We start from the raw sequence: 24515 nt of genomic DNA on the forward strand, positions 1-24515 counted from the left end.
TGTGTACATGCAGAATACATCAGGGGTAGAGTGATAAATTTGATCCTGAGAAACTTTTCAATCCATACCACAAGATTTTGGAAAACTAAAGAAACTAACGTTGCTTCATTAATACGACAACATGTAAACACCATTAGTTTTTCCACATTTCACACCCATAAGATACAATGGCAAGTGTTAACAAATGACTATATTAAAATTCTTTTAAAATAAAAGGAATCGTGGCTAGAAGGAGAAGCTTGCATCAAAATGTAAGCAAAAAATGAGACTTTTCATATTCTACATCTTGAAAGATTACCCAATGTGCACTTTTTAATGTTTTCTTCAGTAAATTATTAAAAAAATCAAAGATGAAACATTCACCGTACCAATTCTTCAAATAAAAACATGAAGTAACTATAAATGGCGCTTACAGTTACCACGTGGATGCAGGCACAGAGAATACCGGCATGGCCAGTGAAGATGAGGCAGAACCAGGTAGCTCCAAACAGAAGGCAAACCGTGTTATACTCACAAAGAAAATGGCGGCTCAAAACACTCCAGGTAAATGACACCCAGCTGAAACACTTCACGCAAGTCGAGTTGCCCGAGATTCACACAATTTACAGAAAATGTCAGGACGATAAATGTCTCATATGAGATGAGATTTTGGTCATGTCGCACATCCCTAATTGCACTTTCTACATGAAAGTATCTCAGAGGCTCAATGCTCAATATCAACCCTTTCTATGAGTGTAAAAGCCTGAAAACCTGACTGTGTAGCCCAGAGGTGTTTGAATATTTGTTTTATGCGTACATTCAAAACAGCTCAGAAGCTGCCTCTTTTCAAAGGATGTATTCATATCATTATTGAGCTCCTTGTCTGTTGTATAACAGTTTAAGAAAACATCTTTCTCTCTACTTGAAATTAAAGGAGATGAGAGTCTGTTGAATTTCTTTTTCTTTGTTTGGAGTTGCAGTGGATGATTAAGACTTGCTTCATGTGGTTCATTGCTTCAGAGCTATATTTTTTAAATGGGTCAGCAGGACTGGCGGCAGGCTGAAGTGGGGGGCTGGTGCTGTGGCTTTTGGATGTTTTCAGAGTGTTTTGCATGTGAACTGCCACATGCAAAACATGTGAGAAATCTTTTGTGGGATCAAGTGTTGTGACTGCAAAGTTGTCAAGTTCATGCATGTCACATAATATACTCCACCTTTTGGAGTAGAACAGCTAGGAGAGGTTCCATTGGTGGAGGGTATGGACTGCCCTCAGAGCACCAAGCCAATTGACAGAAACCCAGCGATTCTCTTTGAGTAAGCTCTTGATTTCTCCTTCTTTCCTAAATTAAAAAAAATCTCACACTGACCACTTCCTGCCATCCCTCCTCTTTGAAACATCAGTAATGCTTTGTGATGGTGACAGGTAGGAGGGGTTGAGTAGCGTTGTAGGGTACAATTTGTATGAGCGAGATGCAATGCAAAGTCAACCTCTTACATATAGAATTTCTCGATATGTATTCAGTGAATATCTGCTCTATGTAGTGAACAGAAAACATACCAGATCTTAAAATGTGGATTTGGTGTTGTGTAGTATTTGGTCTGGTTAGGTTGACCACTCATTGCTAGGTTGGCTTCCCAGCCCCTTTATGTGCCGCAGAGTCCACAGACAAGAAACAGAAGCCCAACTCAATCCCAATTTTTTTTTATAAGGTGTTACACAAAATGAGACCTTTTACTATTGCAATTTAACTGGCTAACCATCAAGCAGGGGGTCTTTGGAAATAAAAATCAGATCAGACAACTTATTACAGTATGTTTAACTGAAGCCAAAGCAAAAACGTTTTATTCATATTCATATCGTCAATATTTTCCAAGTTTCAGGCCAACTAGCTTTAAGAACATCATGGGATACATTCTAGTTTCAACAACAAAACTGCACCAGTATATCTATTACATAGAGCAACATAAAAGAAGAATTGGTACGGTGAATGTTTCATCTTCATATTCTGAAATTTGATGTTTGAGAATAATGCATTTTGTCATCATTTCAGTTTATTTTGAAAAATCTCAACAGGATCTTCAGCTTTATTGTGAAAGGTTCATGTGGAAAATAAATAAGCGGATGGCGGGTTGGGTTTACCATTGTTGTTGCTAACAAACCAATGAATAAAAACAGTCACTTATCCGTCTGTAGTTTGGTTATTTTAAATATAAGAAAAAAAGAGAGCTTTAAGAAGTTAATGTAGCCACTACAGGGACCATCAAAAACAAAAATATTGCCGTAAACAGTTTATTTTGCGACACCACGAAACAAATGATAGCGTATAATATTAAACTATAGATGTTTTCATATCATTATCCGATATATATCGTCATATCGAACAGTCCTAAGTGCAATTAGCAGTTTTACAAAATAGAAATAAAAAGACAAAAAATAAATAAACTGTCATCCAAAGTACAAATATACAGTGAATCTTTTATTTTTGTTAAGATACAAATACACAAAGGGTTTTTTTTTTCTTCATTTACAGAGTACAACATGCACAAACAATGGAGAACACATAGTTTAAAAATGTTACAAAGTCTACCACTGAATTCATACCTATTTTTACCTAATTTTTTAATAAACGGTAATAGCTTATTTTTCTGTAGCTGACTGGTTTACTTCATTTTGTCTAACTTCCACTAAAACTATCACTGAAATTCACTGAAAGTATAAAAGTATAAAAAGACTTTTTCACACATGCAGTAATACAAATATTGCAAAAGATTATGAGCCTTAAACAAATACTATTCATTAAAAATTTTTAAAACATGTGCTCTACACAGCATATCGGACATTTTTTCAGTAAACATTTTGTATTATCATATGCAACATACATACAATCCAAGAGCAGCTCAAACAGACTTCATTTTCCTTGTAGCTCTTTAAAAATATTAAAATACATAATTATACATGCAATTTACTATATTAATGTGTCACATTTCATTATGATTTGTTGTAAAATTTCAATATTGTGCAATTACAGGTTGACAAAAATGATGAAAATCGAAGTTCAAAGCCCAAAACAAAAAAAGTCTTTGAGAGTGCACACATTGTCTTGTGAACTGTTAACTGCAGCATGTATTGGATGTTCTACAGCATGTTCTCTCATCCTCTACAGCATCTGTAGGTGGTGCACAAAGTAATTCCTCCAATGACGAGGAGTGCTCCAGATACCCATCCCAAATATATAGAAGCTCCCAGCTCTCCTTGACTTCCTGTTGTGGCCACAGGATTATAAAACCCTGTGATGATGCTGTAAGCCGACCAGGTGACAGGAATAATACACACGATCCCTGCTATGATAAACACCACACCTCCTGCAATGCCGGCATTGGATTTGGTCAGTTGGTCATAATCAAAGAAAGAAGTGCATCGAGCTCCAACCACTGTGAGCCCGATGGCCACCACGCTGACAGCAATAGACACGCAGATTAGAGCCCTGGAGGCTTGCAGCTCTTGTGGTAAAGCCAAAACAGAGTCATAGTTTTTGCATTGTGACTGACCCGTGCTCTGGAACACACAGTTCATCCATAAGCCTTCCCAAAACACCTGAGCAGTGATGATGTTTGACTGTATAAATGCCGACACCTTCCACATGGGCAGTGCACAGATGAGGATGGTGCCAAGAAAACCGAGGATTGCCAAACACACACCAACGATCTGAGTCTTCATGTTTTCAGAAAATAAAGTATATATTTAAAGTAAAAAAAACAAAAAAACCATCAGAATCAACCTCCAGTTGAGTTTAAGATCATTTTTACTTCCAGTTGTCTGTAAATGCTGCTGGTTGGGTTTTGCTTTGTTTTGCTCCTCAGGTATGAGAAAGGCAAGAGGGAGGGGACTCTGTGTTCTGTGGCAAGTTTCCTGTTTGTCTTGATTCCTGCTTGACCTGAAAAACTAGTAGAAGGCCATTAACAGAAGCAATCGTGTATAAAAACTTGCTTTGTCATTACAAAGGATAAACAGATTGCAGTCTCTATATTGCTGGTTTAAATGAGCAGAGTTCATGAGGTATACTTCTTGTATTTTAAAGTCCTTTCACATATTACCAGAATGCATGAAAAACTAGACCAGTATCAAATTACTGATGCATTTTTATGAATATTTCTTGGCACTTAAATGTTTTAATCTTACTAAATAAACAAAGCCTATGTTAGCTCATGACCTCTTTTTACAAAATCAAGTCAGCAAGCAAAACTGGCAGACAGATACATCACAGGCCCCTGAAGATTTTTTTTTTAAATCTATATCAGATGGGATGTCACCTAGTAACCACATAAGGTAAAATTGTCAATTTGGGACTTTATGCACCAATCACATAAAGTCCCAAAGCACAATATTCGAACCTATAGCCACAAAGCCTTCATTACATGACATGTTACCTAGCAACCAGCAATTAAAAGCAGACCAAACACTCCAGCATCAAGCATACCAGTTGTATGTCAGACGGGCCAGATAGATTTTTAGCTTATTTTGTACTACTGCCCCCCCTTCAAATACAATATAGTGCACCTCATGAGCTTATAGCGCATTTTTGCTGATTCTGGTTTGGCATTTGTTGCCTTTTAGTTTAAATTCTGCAAGACAATTTGCATGCAGTTAGCTGCCTTCTCTAGATTCCTAGAGTTTGCGTTTTAGTTGTGAGCTGGAGTGTAAAGTCTACCATGTTTGCTAGAAAGTACGGTCTACAAAAGCAGCCTTTTAGCTTTTACTCATTGAAACCCTCCACTAGAGCAAAGTTTAAATTTATAATATTAAAAAAAATAAAAATAAAAAAAGGGGGGGGGAAGAAAAACACAACCATAGTCAAGTTAGTGAAAAGTTTTATTAAATCTAAAGTAAAAACACCTAAATATTTAGTCCATAAAAACAGCGTAGTCCATTTCTCTTGAGGGTGACAGTCTACAGCCGTTCCAACCTCTTGCAGACATTTAAACATATGCTCCACCACCTGTTGCAGAGCGTGGAGCAGAGTATTTGACAGAGTATCCACCATCTTTAGGCTGCTTGCACTGACAACAAAGGAGTGCACCTCCAATGATCAGGAGTCCAGATGAAGCCCAGCCAATGAACAGCGATGCTCCAAGCTCTCTCCTCTGTCCGTCAGACATGATTGGGTTGTAGAAGTTCCTGATGACCTCATTAGCAGACCAGGATACAGGGATGAGGCACAGGATGCCACCAACAATGAACACCACCCCCGCAGCAATGGCCACCTTACTCTTGGCAGTCTCCTCTTCAATGCAGTTGGTGCACTTTCCGCCTGCGATGGCAAGTAGGAGTCCCATTAGGGTGACCAAGATGGAGATCACAACCAGAGCACGGGCTGCCTGCAGGTCTTGAGGAAGAGCGAGCATGGAATCGTAGACCTTGCACTGCATCTGGCCAGTGCTCTGCATTACACAGTTCATCCAGAGACCCTCCCAGAAAACTTGTGCTGTCACGATGTTGTTTCCAATGAAAGCAGACACCTTCCACAATGGCAAAGCACAGGTAATTATGTCCCCAGAAAAGCCAATCACTGCCAAAATGATGCCCAAGATCTGAAGTCCTGCAGATGCCATACTGTCTCTTCTGGTGCAACAGAGAGCTGTGAGGAAGAATCAACTAGAAACACAACAAGACACCAGCCCTCAACTGCAGCTTTTATATCCACATGGGAGGCTCGTGGTTTCTCCTGATTGGTTATTCAGAAGTGTTCAAAGTGAAAACACCTGTGGTCATTAGGACTGATCTCCTGCCCAGTGATAGCTGGCATATGCTCCAGATCCCCTCCAACCCATTTTCTTATGATAAGCCAATAAGAAAATGGATGAATGTTTGCAAAAGTGCTGTGAAAACTGAAATGAAAAGAATGTTTAGAATAAAAATCTTCCACCTAAATTAATGTCTTTTTCATTATTTTTTGTGGGTGTTTTTTTTTTTTTGTGAGGCTATGAATTCACACAGACAAAAGTAACAGTTTTGCCAAGAACATAACAATGAGAAGAAGAGTGATTTTAAAGATTGCATTTTAATATTGACTTTAGTATCTCGTGTAACAATATGAGATCATAATGATTGCTTTTGGTTTTACATCTGATTTCATTTTCTTTTACCAGTGCAGCAATCAAGCTGAGTGAGTCCACCTGTGGTAATTAGGTGTGAGGCATTGGCTTGGGGAAAAAAACAAAAGAAACAAACAGTATTAAATTAGACATGCACCACGTTGGTTGTTTCTCAACCTGTGATCCTCCTTGGTATGGTTGGTTTCTCTTTTAATGAGCCTATCTTATCAGGTAATGGGTTTTAATAGTTTTGATATTTTTAACCAAATCAAACTTACTACTTTTTTATGATTTTGGGATTTCTTACTTTCTTTCTCCAGAGGCAATAAAAATGTTTACCCTTCTTTAGAGTTGCTGCTCAGACATTTGAATTTTTTTATTAAACCTAACATGATGTGGTTCGGTTTGTGCATCATTCCATATATTTAAAATTAATTAAAAAGAATTCCCCCTTGATTTGCACTGTTAAAGCTTCTTTTCTTTCTCTGGGCTCTGTTTGGGGACAAGTGGGCCTCTTTGTTGTCAAGAAAACCTCTGAAATCAAATGGAGCGTGATTGATGCAGTGGAGCCAGAGCCCACCCAGAGGAGGGCTGTATTCTGGGGGGATTTGTAGGTCATATAAAACTTCTGCTGAGAGTGGACTCTTATTTGGAAACCCTGCAAAGAACTGACTCGTCTAAAAAAAAGGGGGGGGAAAGCTGTTATGGCTTCTTTAGGGTTGCAGATTCTGGGTGTTGGGCTGGCTGTGCTTGGGTGGATTGGAAACATACTGATCTGCATGCTGCCCTTGTGGAAGGTATCTGCTTTCATTGGAAATAACATTGTGGTGGCTCAAACCATCTGGGAAGGACTCTGGATGAGCTGTGTGGTGCAAAGCACCGGCCAGATGCAGTGCAAGGTCTACGATTCCCTTTTGGCCCTGCCTCCAGACCTGCAGGCAGCTCGAGCCATGATCGTCATCTCCATCCTGTTTTCTTTGTTTGGCCTGCTGCTTTCTGTGGTTGGAGGTAAATGCACCACCTGTGTTGGGGACAAAATAGCAAAAGCCAGAGTTGCTATCTCTGCAGGCTTTTTCTTCATCCTGAGTGGGGCTCTGTGTCTTGTGACTGTATCGCTGCCTGCTAATACCATCATAAAGGACTTTTACAACCCCATGGTTCCAGATGCTCAGAGGAGAGAGCTGGGTGCCTGTTTGTACGTGGGCTGGGGTGCAGCAGGGTTACTACTGATTGGTGGTTCACTTCTCTGTTGTCAGTGCCCAGCAGGAGACAACCGCTACAGTGGTGCGAAGTACTCGGCACCTAAATCAACAACACCCGGGAAGGAATTTGTCTAAGATTATATTGCATTACATGAGAAGTGGATGAGCATGACCTCTTTCACAAAGAGTACAAACCTGTTTCTTATCACAGTGTATGCATAGTGCAGGTGTGACTAACACTATGGCCTTTTGTCTGTCAAAGTGTGTGTGATGTTAGATTACTGCAGGATTGGTGTGCTGGGTTTTTTTTCTAACTCCTATATTAAAGTTCTTTAAGTGATTTTTAACCAATAAACTGTTTATTGCCACATGTAATTTTTTAATTGTATTTATTCTGCTTAATTCACTAAGATGTTTTGGGATCTGATTCCCCACCACCATCAGCAGATCGACCCCTCTGGTAGTTGTTTTTACAATTCAGACTTGGTTTTCAAACACAACTCGTGATAATACTTAATTTCCCAAAAATATTAAAGTTAAGATAAATTCTGCATTGCTTTTACTTTTGAATGTATACACCACTTTGCCAAACTTTTTTTTTTTTGGGGGGGCTGTTTTTAAATTTGATGGTACTGCTACTTTTACTTTATCCTCTTGCTATCTCCCAAGAGGCCAAAACTGGTCCAGGAACAGTGTTTATAAATCACAGTGATGTGTTTGTGTTGTCCTCACTGGTTTCAACTGAGAATCAGGGAAAAAAAAAAAAAAAAAAACCCATTCAGGTGGTTCAGATATATCGTCTTTCCAAGACTTGGCAGATGTCCTCTTACTGGGCAAAGTGTAAATATCCATTCTTTAGAGGTGAAAAGGGGTTCCCTTAGTAACACGAATCTGAACAACAGACTGTCCATTTTACTGAAGACAGAAACTGTAAATTCCTGTCTTTACTACACGCCAACTTCCTAGGAGTCTACTCCCTTGAATTCTTGAATGCTTTGTCATTACAGGTTACTAAGAAGTAGCTTATAGTTCTAGTTTGGGTTACAATGTGTCTGTACTCTGAGTTCCAGGAAAGGAGGAGGAGCTGCATGAACAAAGCTTTGTCTTTTTGGTATTTAAACCCTGTAACACCAAGTGTGTCACATTTGATGCACAAGTTTTACAGACCTCGACGTCATCAGTGGGATCTTTTTTTTTTCAAACCCTAAGTCACTCATGTTTTTGAGCTAAACTGTGAACAATACAACTTAGACATTATATGCAAGTTGGGTTTCATTTTTCATTTGTCACAAGGTTCAATAAGGTTCAGATAAACACTCCCACTTCAAAAGGTTCAAATTCCCTGGCAATTGAAGGCTCATTATCCATTATTAGTGGGAGCTTTAAAAAATTCTGCATACAATCAAGTCCATTTCTCTTCACATGCAACTTACAAGATATATATGACAAACTTGGTGGTATTCATGCAAAACATTTATTTGTGAAAAATACACATTTCATCTAAAAATAGCATTGACATTCATTCAGTAACCTAAAATATACTTTAAAAAAAAGAATCAAGATATGATCAAGACATGTATGAAACCTATTAAATGTAGTAAAATGTGATCTGTTTTTTTTTACTGCCTTCAGCCTTCAGAATTGTTCGAGTACACTGCTGTGCCTTTTTATTAGCATTGTAGCTGAGACACTCACACATAGTCAACATTTGAAGATATGCTTCTTACAGGTGTGAATTTGGCAGGTATGTAGGGTCTGCCACCAACTTTTGGGGGACAGCTGCTGCAGAGAAGACCACCTCCCATCAGCAGCACCGCAGCAGAGCACCAGCCTATGTAAAGTGAAGATCCAAGCTCCCTTCTTTGAGCCTCAACCAATAGGGGGTTATAAAAGTCGCTGATTACTGCATGAGCTGACCACGATACAGGAATCAAGATCAGCAAGGCGGTTATTATGAATATCACTCCAGCCACGATGCAGGTTTTAGCTTTGGCCACGTCATCCTCCATGCAGTTGGTGCATTTTCCTCCGATCACAGCCATGAGGATGCCGAATATCCCAACAATCACAGAGATGATCACCATGGCCCTGGCAGTCTGCAGGTCCTGAGGCAGAGCCAGCATGGAGTCGTACATCTTACACTGCATTTGCCCCGTGCTCTGGACCACACAGCTCATCCACAAGCCTTCCCAGATCACCTGGGCTGTGACGATATTCGCCCCCACGAAAGCGGTGACTCTCCACATGGGCAAACCGCAGGTGATAATGGCGCCCAGCCAACCAAAGAAGGCCAGTAAAACACCCAAGATCTGGAGGCCCTGAGAAGCCATGAAAATGCTGCTGTAACAGATTTCTACGCAAAATTCAAGAAATAAGAAAAAGAAAAAGTTGGCACCACAGAAAATTTAACCACACTCCAGTCTTGTATGTGCTGCAGATACACCTGCCTGATGATGGATTTGCTGTGGTCTAATGTTCCTGTGCCTAGCTGTGAGAAGATAGATGCTTGCTGCTGTGTTTCAGGGTGGAGTTTCTGTGTCCTCAGACAAAGGGGGAAACTGGAGACCTGATATCCACAGACCTTATTCTCTAGCTTCCTTCATTGTCCTCACACAAACAAGCTTTATTCAGTCGTTCAAGACTTCAACAGTGGGAACAACAGTGCTATCAGATCCTCAGGTGTCCTCACACAAACACGCACACTCTCTCTCTCACACATACACATACACACCTACAAACGTGCATGCACACAAAGGTAAGGTCAGTCTCTGAGCAAAAACAAACTCGTACGAGAAGCTTCTTCAGTTCTGGGGTCAAATGGTGGCCCTGTGGGTGTGTCCCCCCAAAGAGGGACAATGGAGCCCCTGATGATCCTCTACCTCCTGACCCAGTATGAACCTTCCAGATCCTTCAGGTCATCTGGATCCGGTCTTTTATCAGTTCCCAGAGTCAGAACCAGACACGGAGAAGCTGCATTCAACTTTTATGCTCCTTATATCTGGAACAAACTCCCAGAAAGCCTCAGATCAGCTGAAACACTCAGTTTATTTAAATCCAGGTTGAAGACTCACCTATTCTCAGCTGCATTTGAATAAAGCACCAAATCCACACTTTTAAGCTTAAATTTCAAAACTTACATTTAACTACTGATTTTATCTACTGTTCTGATTTTATCTGTTTTGATTTTATATACTGTTTTGTTTGTTTGTTTGTTTGTTAATTAGTTTGTTTGTTTGTTTGCTTGTTTTAATCAATTTTAAATCATGCTTTTTATTTGTTTTTGTTTCTAATGTCTCTGTAAAGCACTTTGAATCACCTTGAAACAATCAGCCAAGGTTTCAGGTGAGCTAATTGTGAAACCTGGCCCCACCCTTTCATGTGATTTCCTGTGGTCAGATGGCCCAGGATGTGAGTGGGCGTTAAGGCGTCTGGGAAGGGATCTCAAAACTGGATTATAGATGGCAGACAGTTGGTGTCGAAAACCACCGCCTCTGTTCAAAGATGGTCGCTCACAGTGAACAATGATGGCTTCTTTCACTCCTCTTTCAAACCATCTGTTTTCTCTGTCCAGAATGTGAACATTGGCATCATCTAAGGAGTGACCTTTGTCCTTTAGATGCAGATGGACCGCCGAGTCTTGTCCTGTGGAGGTGGCTCTTCTATGTCTTCAAGCAACTCCAGACGCTTTTCTTTCCAAGCTCCTTAGACTACGATGACCTGGATGACTGAAAACCTTCACAGACCTTCACAGACATAAATTAAGAGCTGACTGTAGCTCAGGTGGTAGAGCAGGTCAGCTACTAACCAGATGGCTGGTGGTTCAGTCCCAGGCTCCTCTAGTCTGCATGCCAAATATCCTTGGGCAAGATACATCCATCAGAGTGTGAATGCCTATGAATGTTATGTAGTAAACACTTACAAAATGTGATTGGCTGAATGAATTAGTTGTGTAAAGTGCTTTGAGTGCTCAGATAGAGTAGAAAAGCGCTATATAAGAACCGTGGATTGTTTTACACTCCAGAAATGTTTGCTTACTACAAGACTTTGTTTCTTTTTAAATATTTACTCCCCTAACAAATAAAACTTGGTTCTGTGACTACATTCAAAGTCCAAATACCTTTGTTGTAGGTTCACAGTTTAACCAGACAGGCCGGTTTCCAGCCAGTATTATTCTTGCCACAACCAAACTTGTTCAACCAGAAAGTCGGAGAATGGTTGCTTCTCACATACTGTGACGTTTGTTTTTTAAGCATCCTTGTTTTGATTATGCCGTGTTACATAATGAACATGTATGTTACAATTAATATACATTAAAAATGTGTCAAACGCACAATAAAAAGAGTATGGATACTGTAAATACACTGTTTTTAATGTTAGAATTTCCTTTAAATGTGATTGTGGGTGACCACTGAATGAATCCTGTTGAACACAAACATTGAGTGGAAACAAAAAAACAGTAACACATATTCTCAGATTTGTAAACAGTAAAAATATTTATTTACAGTAGAAGTGGTGCATTGAGAATTTTGTATACATAGTTCTGAAAAACAATCTACAAGCACAGGAGCAAAAGTGAACATTTTAAAAAGATACATAAGCATATGGATATACTAGACTTGTTAGCACTTACACAACATAGTACTTTTGACACAAACACACACTGTAGACTATGTAGACTTGGGTGTGGTTCCTTTCTTGGTGTTAACATCATCTCAAAACACTCCAACACTCTCATGAGGAGTCACGTTTCATCAAGTAACCTGAATTACCAACACACACAACCCATAAACTCTGGTGCATCTGTCCCAGTAAATATTTCAGACGTAGCCTTTCCCAGATATTGGTGCTGAGGCATCAGACCTAGTGGCAGCTGTGTACCTTGCATTGTAGGGTTCTTTTTCTTTTTTGGGGCAGCTGGCACAGAGTAATCCTCCTCCGATAAGCATCAAAGCAGAAGCACCCCATCCGATATACAGCGAGGCACCCATCTCTCTCTTCTGGGCCGCGTTCACAAGAGGGCTGTAGAACTCCTGGATAATAGTGTTGGCTGTCCAGCAGACAGGGACAAGGCAGAGGACCGCAGCGATGATGAACATAACCCCAGCTGCGACAGCCACTTTAGCTTTTTGCTGTTGATCCTCCACACAGTTGGTGCATCTTCCTCCAGCTACAGCAAGCAGAATAGCCATGACGCCTACCACAATGGAAATGATAGTCAGGGCCCGAGCACCCTGGAGGTCTCCGGTGAGGGCGAGCATGGAGTCGTAGACCTTGCATTGCATCTGGCCTGTGCTCTGGACCACACAGCTCATCCAGATACCTTCCCAGATGACCTGTGAGGTGACAATGTTGCTGCCAATAAAAGCAGTGACCCTCCACATGGGAACAGCGCACACAACGATGACTCCAATCCAGCCAATGATCCCCAAGGCTGCACCCAGCATTTGGAAGCCAGCAGACACCATTTTGGTCAGATTTGTTCTTCAAGCTGCTTCAAATTAAAGTCCTTTCTCTTTTCAGAGGTTGCTGATAAAGCTCTGAGTGCGTATCGACGTTCTCACTGTGGAGTGATACAGGCTGTTGAATATTTGTTTCTTCCTTGCGATGAAGTCGAGTTTTCTGCCGGTCAGACAAGTCTGCTGAATGGGTGAGGAGTGGAGCAGGTACAAATGCCTGATGGAGGAGGGGCAATGGAGAAACAGCAAACCGTCATCAGCACCTGCTCTTCAGATCCATTCCCTAAATATAAAGTTTCACCTGAACAGGTGAGCCGGTGAGCAGGTGGGTGGAGTGATGTCCTGAATGTCTGGTGACTCAGTCAGTCTGAAATGACAACACCTCTGACCAAAACTTCCGACTAACCAAAAATGGTCATGTGCTCAGTGTTTTTGTTGTGTTACACCTGCGCTGATAATGGATGGCATCCCGCTGGAGTTCTCTCTCAAGTAAATGCACATAAATGGCCTTGCAAAAGACTCTCTGGAGGAACTGTATCTTTCACTTTACAGCATGTCAAGAGGTTGAGGGGGGTGGACACAGCTCAGGACTGAGGGGAATATTATTCTTTCACTTAAAGTTAATTCGAATACTTTAATTGATTTTAATATTAAAAGTGAAGTTAAGAGTACAATCATTTGCTTGATTAGGCTTTGACTATGTCCCTAAAAACAATAATGATCAGTTTTAATCTGATATGAGTATTAATAATCTTTGACAGGAAATTATCTTCATCTGCTTTTCCCAAAGTCCCAACGAGAGAGTGATATATTTCCTTATAATTAGTTTTTTAAGAAATCATAAATAACACAAACAGTTTTTTATAAAATACCAGTACTATCCAGTCATATGCAAGTCGGAGTAACAAGTAATATCACAAACTGCCCACCTCCTATTACCAGTTTTAATTTGCTTTTTATATAAAATAATATATTTATATAAATATCTACTTGTACATACTTGAGAGTAAATTTAAACAGAATTTCTCTTACTACTATGGCGCACCTGCAGTACCTTCGCAGCCCACCAGGGGGCCCCAGCCCACGCTTCGGGAATCCCTGACCTATTTTATTAGATAACTGCATCCAGTGTAAAATACAAAGGTTCAGATTTAAGTAAATTAAGAACAGTAAAATAATTAAATCATAAATTGAAATGAAAAGAACAAAGTACACCTAACTGTTTGCTCTACATTTGTGTTTGACCTCGAATGAAAAATTAGCAGAAATAACATGTAAGCGTAGTAGTGTAAATCTTTCAAGCACTTACTCTTCACCAAATTCATGAATTACTGGTGTGTGGGGTTTTTTCAAAGAAGTGCACGTAGTGTAGGGTGTCACTTACAGTCAGCATGAAGGAAAACAGGAGATGAACCAGCTCCGGATGTCACTCTTCCACTCTGTTTGCTTTACAGATTGTGAGATTGTTGCCTCTCCCAGTAGCTCAATACTGACGAACTCATATTATCCTATAACATTCTTGTGTGTGATGTGTGATATCTAATCAACCTATGCTTCCATAAACACTTCACAAGACACACCTGTTGTCCTGTCACTTCTGTTTTCTCAAACTGTTCCTGGAGAAAGAAAAAATAATATACAATCTTATTTCTGAACATGTTTGGACACTGTCTAAAATGTCAATAAAACAGATGCTGTGATTTGCAAATCTCCCAAACTCCTATTTTATTCTCTATAGAACATGGGAAACATGTCAAAAGGAAAAGAGGGTCATCCAGCTTGTCAACAGCTCTCAGTGTAAAAGCCAGCATCTCTGAAGGTATGGCAGTGCCTTTGGATATAGTAGCTTTCAGGTGGCATCTTTTTCAGAAAAGGCCTTGCATATTTAACAAAGACAATTCTAAAACACATATTGCATCTATTACAGCAAAATGGCTTCATAGTAGAAGAGTTTTGAACTGACCTGCCTGCAGTCCAGACTTTTTACCAGTTAAAAATATGTGGAGCATTACGAAATGAAAAGAAGACCCAGAATGAATGAACTGTTAGTCCTACATCAGACAGAGATGGGAACACTGTGCTCTCCCAAAAAGTTCAGCAGGTGCTTACCTTATTTCCAGATGTTTACACACTGCTGTTAAAAGAAGAGGCAATGCTACAAAGTGAGATATGTTGCTTCAAAATCAGCAAATATATTTCCTAAAATATTGCATTTCCTTAAACAACTGATATGTTTTTTATGTTCTATTGGGGGTTTATGAGATTTACAAATCATTTCAGTCTGTTGTTATTTACATTTTACACAGTGTCCAAACTTTATTTTTCAAATACGGTAAATATGTGATTTATGAAGTGGGAAAAATATTAAGAAGGCGTGCAAACTGCAGGCTGAGGTTGGAGGTGAGAGAAGCTCTGTGAGTGTTCTGAAGCTCAGACTGAAGGCCAATTGTAAATGTGAACATACAAGAGCTTTTTGTTTGCTGAAGGTTACAAGAAAAGAGCTTTTGTTGTGTATGAAGCTCATTTAGGGTGAGTGGATGAAGGCATCAAAGAGTAGTCAGTGAGGTGATGTACAACATATTTGGCATGTCTGGATTTTGCAGCTATTGCAGCAAATCAAAGCATTGAAATCAAAGGAGAATGATAAACTCTGTTTTGTCTGCTATGTTTCCCCTTTTATCTGTTATTCCTCGTTGTGCCCAATAGGTGACAGCAGTGTCTATTTTTGTGCTTGTGCATGTATGGCATGTGCACACGCATGTATGCAGTTGGTGATGTGAACTCTTTTTCTGCGTAACCAGAATCTGAGGTTGCAGTTAGTAGAAGCAGCCTATTAATTTTAAACTTTGCATTTACAGAAAATAATATCAACTTTAACCTTTTTTGCGATGCAGTACATGTACTAAGAGATATATGTCTGGAAGATTGTGAAAGTGTGCTATCACCTGTGCTCAAACATCCTTTATTTCCATTTCTTATGTGACCATAACTCTCTAAGCACCCATTAAATGCAAGGCTCCACCCTCCTTTAAAGCATTTATGGCTTTGTAACCAACGTTCTGCTTCTAGAACAGAAGAACAGACAACAAAGGCTGCCTGTGGAAATCACCATCTCTCTGTGCACTGAACTGCTTGAAATGAAATGGGATTGGCAGTTTGCTGGAAACTTGAAAAATCAGTATATTTGAAAAAATAATTTTTTTAAATCGCCTAAACATACAAACAGTAAAAATAAAGTAAATGAAGCAAAAACCCGTGTTTGTACAGTTCTAACTAGCTTAAAAGTCAATATTTAGTATGTCCACCTTCATTCTTCAGCACAGCCTGAACTCTCTTGGGAAAAGTTCCTTTTAATTTCTTTAGTCTTCAAGAATAATTTCCCAGGCTTCATGAAGGACATTCAAACCTCTCAATGTTGGCAGACTTTTCTTCCCATTCAAGCTCTGGAGAGGCCAAAATGGCTAATAGTGTGTTTGGAATCGCTGTTGTGCTTAAAAATGAAGCTGCTATCAATCAGACGCTTTCCAAGTAGTACTGCGTGATGGATCACAATCTGACATTTTTCTGCTTTCATGATTGAAGAAATGACTTTCAGATACTGTAACTTCTTTTTTTTTGTTAACCACTTGTCCAATTTTCTAATTTCCTCATGCTAAAATAAGCCAAATTTCCAATCTTTTAGATGTAAAGTTGGTTCTTATTTGAGTTAGGGGCCTGTTTTTATCCTTCAATGATTCCTTTGTAGATATAAAGTGGCTTTACAAACAAAAACAAAAAAACATTACTGAAATGTTTTTGTTGTTGAAAATGAGTGAAAAAGCAAACACTGTCCAAAGAAAAACTTGAGAAAGACCTTGGGAAAGTCCAGAGAACTTTTGATCAAGACCATTTTAAAGCATTCAAAGAAATCTGGAAGCAAAAAGAGTGGATGAAGAAATGGCATTAGACTTTTGCAGAGTACTGTATCTCAGTGAGAGCTTGTGATTAATATCTTAATATGAAAAAAGCTTTTTAATGTTTTATATGAAGTAGCGCTGCAGACAGTTCAATCTGTAATCTGGAAAGAGATAAATACTCAGTTAAATATGTTAAATATAAAGTTTTTATCTATTATTTGAAAACTGACTAACAGTTTAAGTGTTACTGTAGGTGAAAGAGGAAAAAGTGCCTCTCATGTTTTCTGTATTCGGGTTACTATGCTCCTTGTGTTGGCAGTGGGTTGATACTCATACAGATATACTATCTGGATTTCCTCTGGTAGTTAACCAAATGATACGGTTGCTGTTTACGCTTGAAATCCCTGTTTACACCCCCTTTAGATATGATGAAGGGTCTCAAACACACACACAGAGGTGGAAAACACAAAATGGGTAATCCCTCTGTAAACTGAAACTAATTCATCAACTGACAAAACAATCCATTGAAATTATCCACACAATGTAAATCTGCTTCAGTGAAAATGATATTAAAAAAAATATCACTATTGATAATCATAGACCATTCTCAATAACATATTCAAATTATTTTCAATTGAGATCCAGCTCTCTGAGACAATTTTATGGCAGAATAATATCTAAACTTTCCAGTAGTCATAGTCTTCCTGTTGCTTCTTGGTGAATAATTCTCAACAGGCAGTTCCAGGAACTGGGTTGCATAACTGGCCGATCAAAACACTTGAGTCAGCGTTCATGCTTCTAGTTTTTGTTTTGCATCTCTTATCCTGTTGAGTACATAGCACTTGAAGTTGTAGTGTACTGAGTTTAATTAGTAACACAACACAAGTACAGTATTGATACGATCGTTCTATTTCCCACAAAGGCACAAGCTGGGGTATTACTAGTATTTACAATTCATTCAACAGAAACAAGTTAGCAGAGAAGGATGTAAAAACATTACTGTCACACCAAAATTAGATTCATAATTTTAAGGTGATAAATCTGCTGTTTGGTTTTATATGTGGTTTTTCTTTTGCTTAGTTTTTTTTTTTTTTTTAAGAAAAAGGCCATCCTCATAACTGAATCACAGATACAACTGACTCTGGATGAGAAAGTTTCATTAATTATACTTACAAGGAACAAGGTATTTGAGGCCTCGGTAGGTCGTGTAATCCTTCGTAAGGCAGAACCATGGATTTATTATCTAAAACTACTCCATGTGTATTTAAAGCTTCATATATTAACTAATATCTTTACCAACCTCCAGGAAGACATTTAGATGCTTCTATGTTCAAAAAACAAATTCATTTTTATAACTAATTCTAAAGTGCAGTAACCGGCTTTAGCGATACTGCTTAGTGCACTCGCAAGATAGTTCTCAATGAATTAGAGTAAATGAAGCTAAATGTCAAAGAAAAAATGTATGTACCCCTCCTACACCAAAAAATATATACTTTACTAGTATTATTATTATTATTTTAGTAGCCACAAGGGGTTACCAGATGGTCACTGACTGATCATTATTCACCAAATGGTTTGAATGTGTGATTAAATTAGAATATGCTGTAATGTCTGTCGAGGCAGACATTACACCGAGACTGGGGGCATGAAAAGAGAGACGAGACTAGACTCTGAGACAAGGAGAAAAAAGTGAAACTAAACGCGGAACCACAGGGAATGCACAGAAACCAAGAGACCAGAAATTATAAATAATAATGAAAGCATTAATTAATAAAACACAAAACATTGGATCACCGACCCAGGACCATGACAACATCAACTCTCCTTTTATGCAACTTACTTTATGTCTGCCAAACCCAAAGAAAACTTGTGATGCAAGAATATTCAGAGTAAGTCACATACTGCCCAGGGCTGCAGGACCATGACATAAGCTGCTTATACCTAAATGGCTAACCACCCCTGAGGAAGAACATTCCTACTTACACAGTTTTGCTTTATACCATTGCATTACTGTTGCCTGAAATCAATACCACCTGACTTATCACTTAAGTGACTAACATGGATCACATTTAGTGGGGTAGAAATTTTGTATCTTTCCAACTAACACATCTCTAGTGATCAATCAAGGTTTACTGAGCTAGCATTTTCACTGACTGATGAAACAACATAATTATGGCAAAGTCACCAGATCACCCCAAAATCTTGGATGAATTTGCTTACAGTGCTGTCTAAGAAACTTGGAAAGAAAAGCGCCTGGAATTCTTTAAGTTTCTTGACAACTGAGTGTTTTACTCAGTTTCTTGCAAGTTACTAATAATATCGTACTAATAATAAAGCTGATATTATCTTACAGTTCAAGGTCAGATATGATACTCAAAATAAAACAAGGTCTCACCATAAAGCAAATGAGATACTGGTCCTATGATCAATAATGAACCTTTTTTTTTCACTCCTTCCTTTATCTAATGCCAGCAATCATTGTCAAGTGTTCCTAATCATTTGCTTCTTGTGGCTCTTCACTGTTGATGGTTGTGTATTTTAGCTAATGCTAAAACATTACCACATAATGAAGCTAAGTATAAAAATGATAACATGAAATATATTATTGAAATATATCAATTTCTCTTTTATCCTTCAGCTGGGATCTGTCCAAAATTGCCACGGCAAGTGCAAGTTGTAGAGACTATAGCAGTAGCCACCACAAATGTTTGAGTATATTGATTATAATGGTATCAGTGAGAAAGCAGCAAAAGTGAGTAAGATGCATTCATTAACTTGCACAAATTAATTTTAAAGCCAGCTGATGCTCCAGAAGCTGCAGATGGTCTCTAGTTTGGTGGATTGTTCAGGCAAGTTTGCTTAATGTCAGGTCCGACTACTATCATGCATTATTAGCAGCTACAGTGATGCCAAAAATTTCCCTAGTGGCTTGTGTACACAAAGGATAGATTTGGAGCAAAAGCAAAGAAAGGAAGGAAGCAAGAATAATAACTGCACTATCATATATTTCTTGTTTAAACACGCAAATAAAGACATACAATTGACAATCAGATTTGAGTTGTTGGTTCACTGTATTGTTTCCTTCCCAAATACAACATTATCTTAATAATTGCCTTTTATTAGGCTTTATCTTATCGTGGTTTCTGGGTCACCTTTTTTTGACCGGGAGTGTTTGACAAATATTACAGTTTGATAAAGTGTACACGTATGCAAGACAAAGTGTGATCAGGTAGACAAAAGTATTGAGACACTTTCATAGAAATACAGACTCAGTGACTGATACTAAGAACACTGTAGGTCTCTTCACAATACTTTACTGCTCTGTACTTTTGTATAAGTCCTTATTTTCATGTTTTGAAACAAGTACATTTTTGTCACACTTAAATGTTTCGAATCGTCAAACACAGTTTAATGTTAGGCAAAGATAGCCTGTGTACATACAAAATACAGTTTTTAAATGGTGATGTCATTTATTAAGGAGTGAAAGCTATCTAAACCTTCGTTGCCCTGTGTGAAAACAGAATTTTCCTTCTAAAATAAATAATTAGCTGTGCCACCCTTGGGAGTAAGAACAACAATTGAGCATCTGTGCTGACTGAAAGGGAATTTTTTGCATCGCCATGCAGGAATTTTTTCTCACTCTTCTGTGCGTAATTGTTTTAATTTAGCCGCAGTGAAGGGTTTTCAAGCATGAATGCCGTTAAAGGTCATGTCAAAGCATCTCAATCTGATTTAAGCCCGGACTTTGATTGCGCCACTCCGCCGCAGATTATTAAAGTTGCAATGGGGATATCAGCAATGAGTTTGACAAAGGTATCGAGACACGGGTCAGTGACTTTTATTAAGAGTCCATTAGGTCTTGTTGTAAAGAAGTCTTCTTCGTCATTATGTAGTTTTTCGGGGTCATCAAAGATTAGAGAAATCCTTATTTCACGTTTGCCTCAGTCCGCACAGTGTAGTATGCTAACCCGAATAAAAAGAGAGACACTGTGCTTACATGTGAACTGTATAACTAAAATTATTTTTCTGCATCAAGCCACTGTTACTTGTGTTACGTGTGATGTTACTGAGAAAAACTTGTTGAAGGTAACACATTAAGAAAAAGAGTTCCTCATAATTCTGCTAATTATTAGCTCTCTGATCAGAGCTGATGTAAGTTAAAGATTTTTCTGTGCTGCAGTGTCTATCTGCTTTAACAAATCACTTCTATCTGAAGATGACTTGTGTGTCCAAGCCCAGTGAATAACGAGTTTACTTAGGACTCAGTAAATTAACTCTACCTGAAATACAGCAAAGACGGTTTATGTTAGAACTTTATCTGCTGTATGGTGACTTTGATTTGCTAGTTATTGGATGGATTATGATGGATGTGGTCCAGATACTTATGTTCCCCTCAGAATGATTTGTAAAACTACAGCAAACTTTTTTTATACATCATCAATTTTTCACTTTAGCTTAGTTAATGATGAGATAACTGTAGATAGATAAGCTATAGATATAAGCCTATGTTTGCTCATGACCTCTTTTTACAAAATCAGGTCAGCAAGCAAAACTGGCACACAGATATACCTCCAGCCCCAACCACACCTCACGCACAATATTCAAACCTATAGCCACAAAACTTGGATTACACGTCATGTTATCTAGCAACCACCCAATTAAAATCAGACCAAACACTGTAGCATCAAACATACCAATTGCATGTCAGATGGGCCAGATGGATTTTTAGCTTATTTTGTACCACTGCTTTTTTCCTCTCTTCAAATACAACATCAATTCAAGTGCACCTCATGAATTTAACACTTTGCGTTTTTGCCGCTTCTGGTTTGGCATTTTTGTTGCCTTTTAATTTTAACCATAATGGTTAAAGTATATACGCACTTGTAATTTGTGCTTTCAACAATTAAAATTCATTTTAGGCATTCACGACTAATTTTCTGATTAACTATGTTAATCCTGCAACATTACAAAATAACCACATTAACAGTGCAATAATTTAAAATACAGTAAAATAAAATGGAAAAATAAAATACTATAAATGAATACATGCTGCAAATACTGTACATACAAATGCAGTAAAAAAAATTACTGCAAATTAGATTACAGTAAATAACCATTAATTAAATTTACAATAACTACTGTAAGCCTTCAGTTAATCCAAAATGCTGCAGCAAGAGTACTGACAGGGACTAGAAGAGAGAGCATATTTCTCCTATATTGGCTTCCCTTCATTGGCTCCCATACACAATAAAGTGCCTTGAGACAACTGTTGTGATTTGGCACTGTATAAATCGTGTCCTTTAAAAAAATGTTTCTGTAACTTTAATTACTGTGAATGTAATTACAGCCAGACAATTTTTTTCTATGTATAGTACTAGTATTAACTTGTTGGTAGAAACTGACTAGCATTCAGTAGTAGAATTTACAGCAACCTATTAAGTTCACACAAGGCATAGTAACACAGCTATATAGTGCATTCTTTCTGCTTCTAGTTTGACATTAACTCAGTTTTACTGCGAAACTAGTTATGAATTTCTAACCCTGCAGGAACTACTGTGGTACGCGTTACTGGTGTTAAAACTGTAATAATGTGTGTCAGCTGCGGCTATAAAAATGTGACACAGAAAACTGGAAATGGAAAAAAAAATAACATCAAGTCAAATATAATAATCTGTGCAGATTCTTTTTATTCCTCTGTCTCTCCCACTCTGTGTACACACACGCTTTATGTATGCTAACGCTTACATACAAATCTTTTAGAAAGCATGCGGTCCTGTGTGGTCACTTATCAACTGCATAACAAGGTCTGTCCTGGCCACTCATTATCTATTAACAGCAATAAAACAGGCACACCTAGAGCTACCAGGGGCAAAAGGTTAAACCATGAAAACACTCTTCATTTGAAAAAGCACACAAACGAGTGCCAACACACCCAGGCGATAAATGAGGCCGATGCACAGGACTCACCTGATTGGCTTAGTTTGGCGAGTGATGTCATCCCCTAGGTGGGTCACACCAGTTTATAATAAAAAGATACACAGATAAGGGTCAACGGCTGCTCAAGAACGGACAAATACATGGTGCAGAAAGTCCCTGGAGGAAGTACACTGAGTGGATTCAGCAGGAACTACAGTGGCTACAGCTTCAGAAAAGGGCGTACCTTTTGGAGAGAGGTGCAGAAAAGAGGAAATTAAAGGACCAAATAACAAAGGCTTGAGATAGTCACTGAAGCAAACACAAGGAAAAGGAACTTGAGAAAATAAGAAGAGAGAAAAAACTTTATCTTGTCTTGAAACACAGGGAGAGAAAATATAAAAAAGGACTGCGTGGTTGCACCATGGCATCTTTTGGACTTGAGCTGGCCGGCATCACCCTGGCAGTGTTGGGGTGGGCTCTCACTGTGACCAGCTGTGCCCTTCCAATGTGGAGGGTCTCGGCCTTTATTGGCGCCAACATCGTCACTGCTCAGGTGTACTGGGAGGGTCTGTGGATGAGTTGTGTGGTCCAGAGCACGGGCCAGATGCAATGTAAAATCTACGACTCGATGCTGGCTTTACCTCAGGACCTCCAGGCTGCCAGGGCACTCACAGTTGTTGCCATCCTAGTGGGGTTGATTGCGCTCCTCATTGCCATGGTGGGAGCCAAGTGCACCAACTGCATCGAGGAGGATGGGGTTAAAGCCAAGGTGATGATCTCTTCTGGAGTGGCGTTCATCATAGCAGGTCTGGCTCAACTAGTGCCTGTTTCCTGGTCAGCAAACACCATTGTCGTCGAGTTCTACAGTCCAATCATCCCTGCTGGGCAGAAGATGGAGATCGGGGCATCACTGTATGTGGGATGGGCTGCCTCAGCCCTGCTGGTGACTGGGGGAGCTATCCTCTGCTGCAGTTGCCCTCCAAAGGAAGACAAACCACTGAAGTATAACATACAGCCCCAGAGTCGTGCAGCATACTCAGCCGCTCCGATGTCGGCAGCTCAAAGCTCCTATACTAGAAGGGACTATGTGTGAGTGGAAAAGGACAAAAACTAAAGAGGATTGGAGGGGATTGCATGCTATTTTTATAAAAATGTAGTTAAACAGATACAAATGTTATGGTGTATGGAAATCTATCGATATTTAGGATGACAAGAATGTCTATATAGTCTTGACACTGAATTTGCAGTTTCTTTAGGACAATGTTTACATATTCTCTATATTTAGTCTAACTGAGCAGATTGAAATTGTGATCATGATCATGATCAGTTATGGCAAACGATGTGATTCTTTGTCACAGCACTGTGAAGAAACATTTGCAGAGAAAAAAAATATTATATATATTTATTCATAATATAACATTCATAGCATTAGTGTCTGTTGTGGACGGTCGTTATTCTAATGATCAATGTACTGATGACTTTGTATATATAGACTATCATAGATTCAAAGCAGACAGACACCGTAACTGGAATAAGTTTCATGTGATGACTTTTTGGACGTTCATACAAAACAGACATGCTGAGTCACAGATGTGAAACAGCATGCAGCTGAGCAAAGTGGAGCTCACCCTCGGCTTCAAACGAAGGTCAAAAGGGTGGCAAATGTATGATTTATTAGAATGATACGTAAATAATTTTATTTGTTCATTCTTCCTTATTTTATCATTTGATGTTTCTGTATTCCTACCGTTTTTAAATCTGACAAACTTTCATGTATTGTACTTTACTTAATGTCCTTCATTTCTATGTATTCACCTTTATGTGTTTGACAAAAAAATCTTAATATTATCTGATTTTTGATACAACTTTTATAATGCATTTGACTCCATAAATACAAATATTTTATTTTGGAATCTGACTTGATTAAAATACTTTAGGTTAATAAAGTAATTACAAGTAACTACTGGTTTAAC

At 38.7% G+C, this 24515-nt stretch overlaps 6 protein-coding genes across 6 annotated transcripts; 2 read left to right on the plus strand and 4 right to left on the minus strand.

The window, feature by feature from the left end:
* Window positions 1–1818: 1818 nt before the first annotated feature.
* Window positions 1819–3718, minus strand: LOC120733665 (claudin-4-like). The gene has a single exon (XM_040031972.1). It carries the CDS (start codon window positions 3695–3697, stop codon window positions 3131–3133), a length of 567 nt encoding a protein of 188 aa, XP_039887906.1. The 5' UTR covers window positions 3698–3718; the 3' UTR covers window positions 1819–3130.
* A 1118-nt stretch (window positions 3719–4836) lies between these two features.
* Window positions 4837–5651, minus strand: LOC120733664 (claudin-like protein ZF-A89). The gene has a single exon (XM_040031971.1). The coding sequence runs from the start codon at window positions 5587–5589 to the stop codon at window positions 4957–4959; it is 633 nt and encodes a 210-aa protein (XP_039887905.1). The 5' UTR covers window positions 5590–5651; the 3' UTR covers window positions 4837–4956.
* Window positions 5652–6206: 555 nt separating this feature from the next.
* On the plus strand, window positions 6207–7577 carry cldn29 (claudin 29). The gene is made up of 2 exons (XM_040031970.1): window positions 6207–6303; window positions 6580–7577. Exon 2 carries the CDS (start codon window positions 6777–6779, stop codon window positions 7407–7409), a length of 633 nt encoding a protein of 210 aa, XP_039887904.1. The 5' UTR covers window positions 6207–6303; window positions 6580–6776; the 3' UTR covers window positions 7410–7577.
* Window positions 7578–8549: 972 nt separating this feature from the next.
* Window positions 8550–10201, minus strand: LOC120733661 (claudin-4). Its single transcript, XM_040031969.1, has one exon. The coding sequence runs from the start codon at window positions 9602–9604 to the stop codon at window positions 8966–8968; it is 639 nt and encodes a 212-aa protein (XP_039887903.1). The 5' UTR covers window positions 9605–10201; the 3' UTR covers window positions 8550–8965.
* Window positions 10202–11743: 1542 nt separating this feature from the next.
* Window positions 11744–13023, minus strand: LOC120733666 (claudin-4-like). Its single transcript, XM_040031974.1, has one exon. The coding sequence runs from the start codon at window positions 12737–12739 to the stop codon at window positions 12092–12094; it is 648 nt and encodes a 215-aa protein (XP_039887908.1). The 5' UTR covers window positions 12740–13023; the 3' UTR covers window positions 11744–12091.
* Window positions 13024–22313: 9290 nt separating this feature from the next.
* Window positions 22314–24420, plus strand: cldn3d (claudin 3d). Its single transcript, XM_040032210.1, has one exon. The coding sequence runs from the start codon at window positions 22964–22966 to the stop codon at window positions 23633–23635; it is 672 nt and encodes a 223-aa protein (XP_039888144.1). The 5' UTR covers window positions 22314–22963; the 3' UTR covers window positions 23636–24420.
* Window positions 24421–24515: the final 95 nt, after the last annotated feature.

This window comes from Simochromis diagramma, unplaced genomic scaffold (genome assembly GCF_900408965.1).
Source record: "Simochromis diagramma unplaced genomic scaffold, fSimDia1.1 OVJJ01000216.1, whole genome shotgun sequence".
NCBI classification, from domain to species: Eukaryota; Metazoa; Chordata; class Actinopteri; order Cichliformes; family Cichlidae; genus Simochromis; species Simochromis diagramma.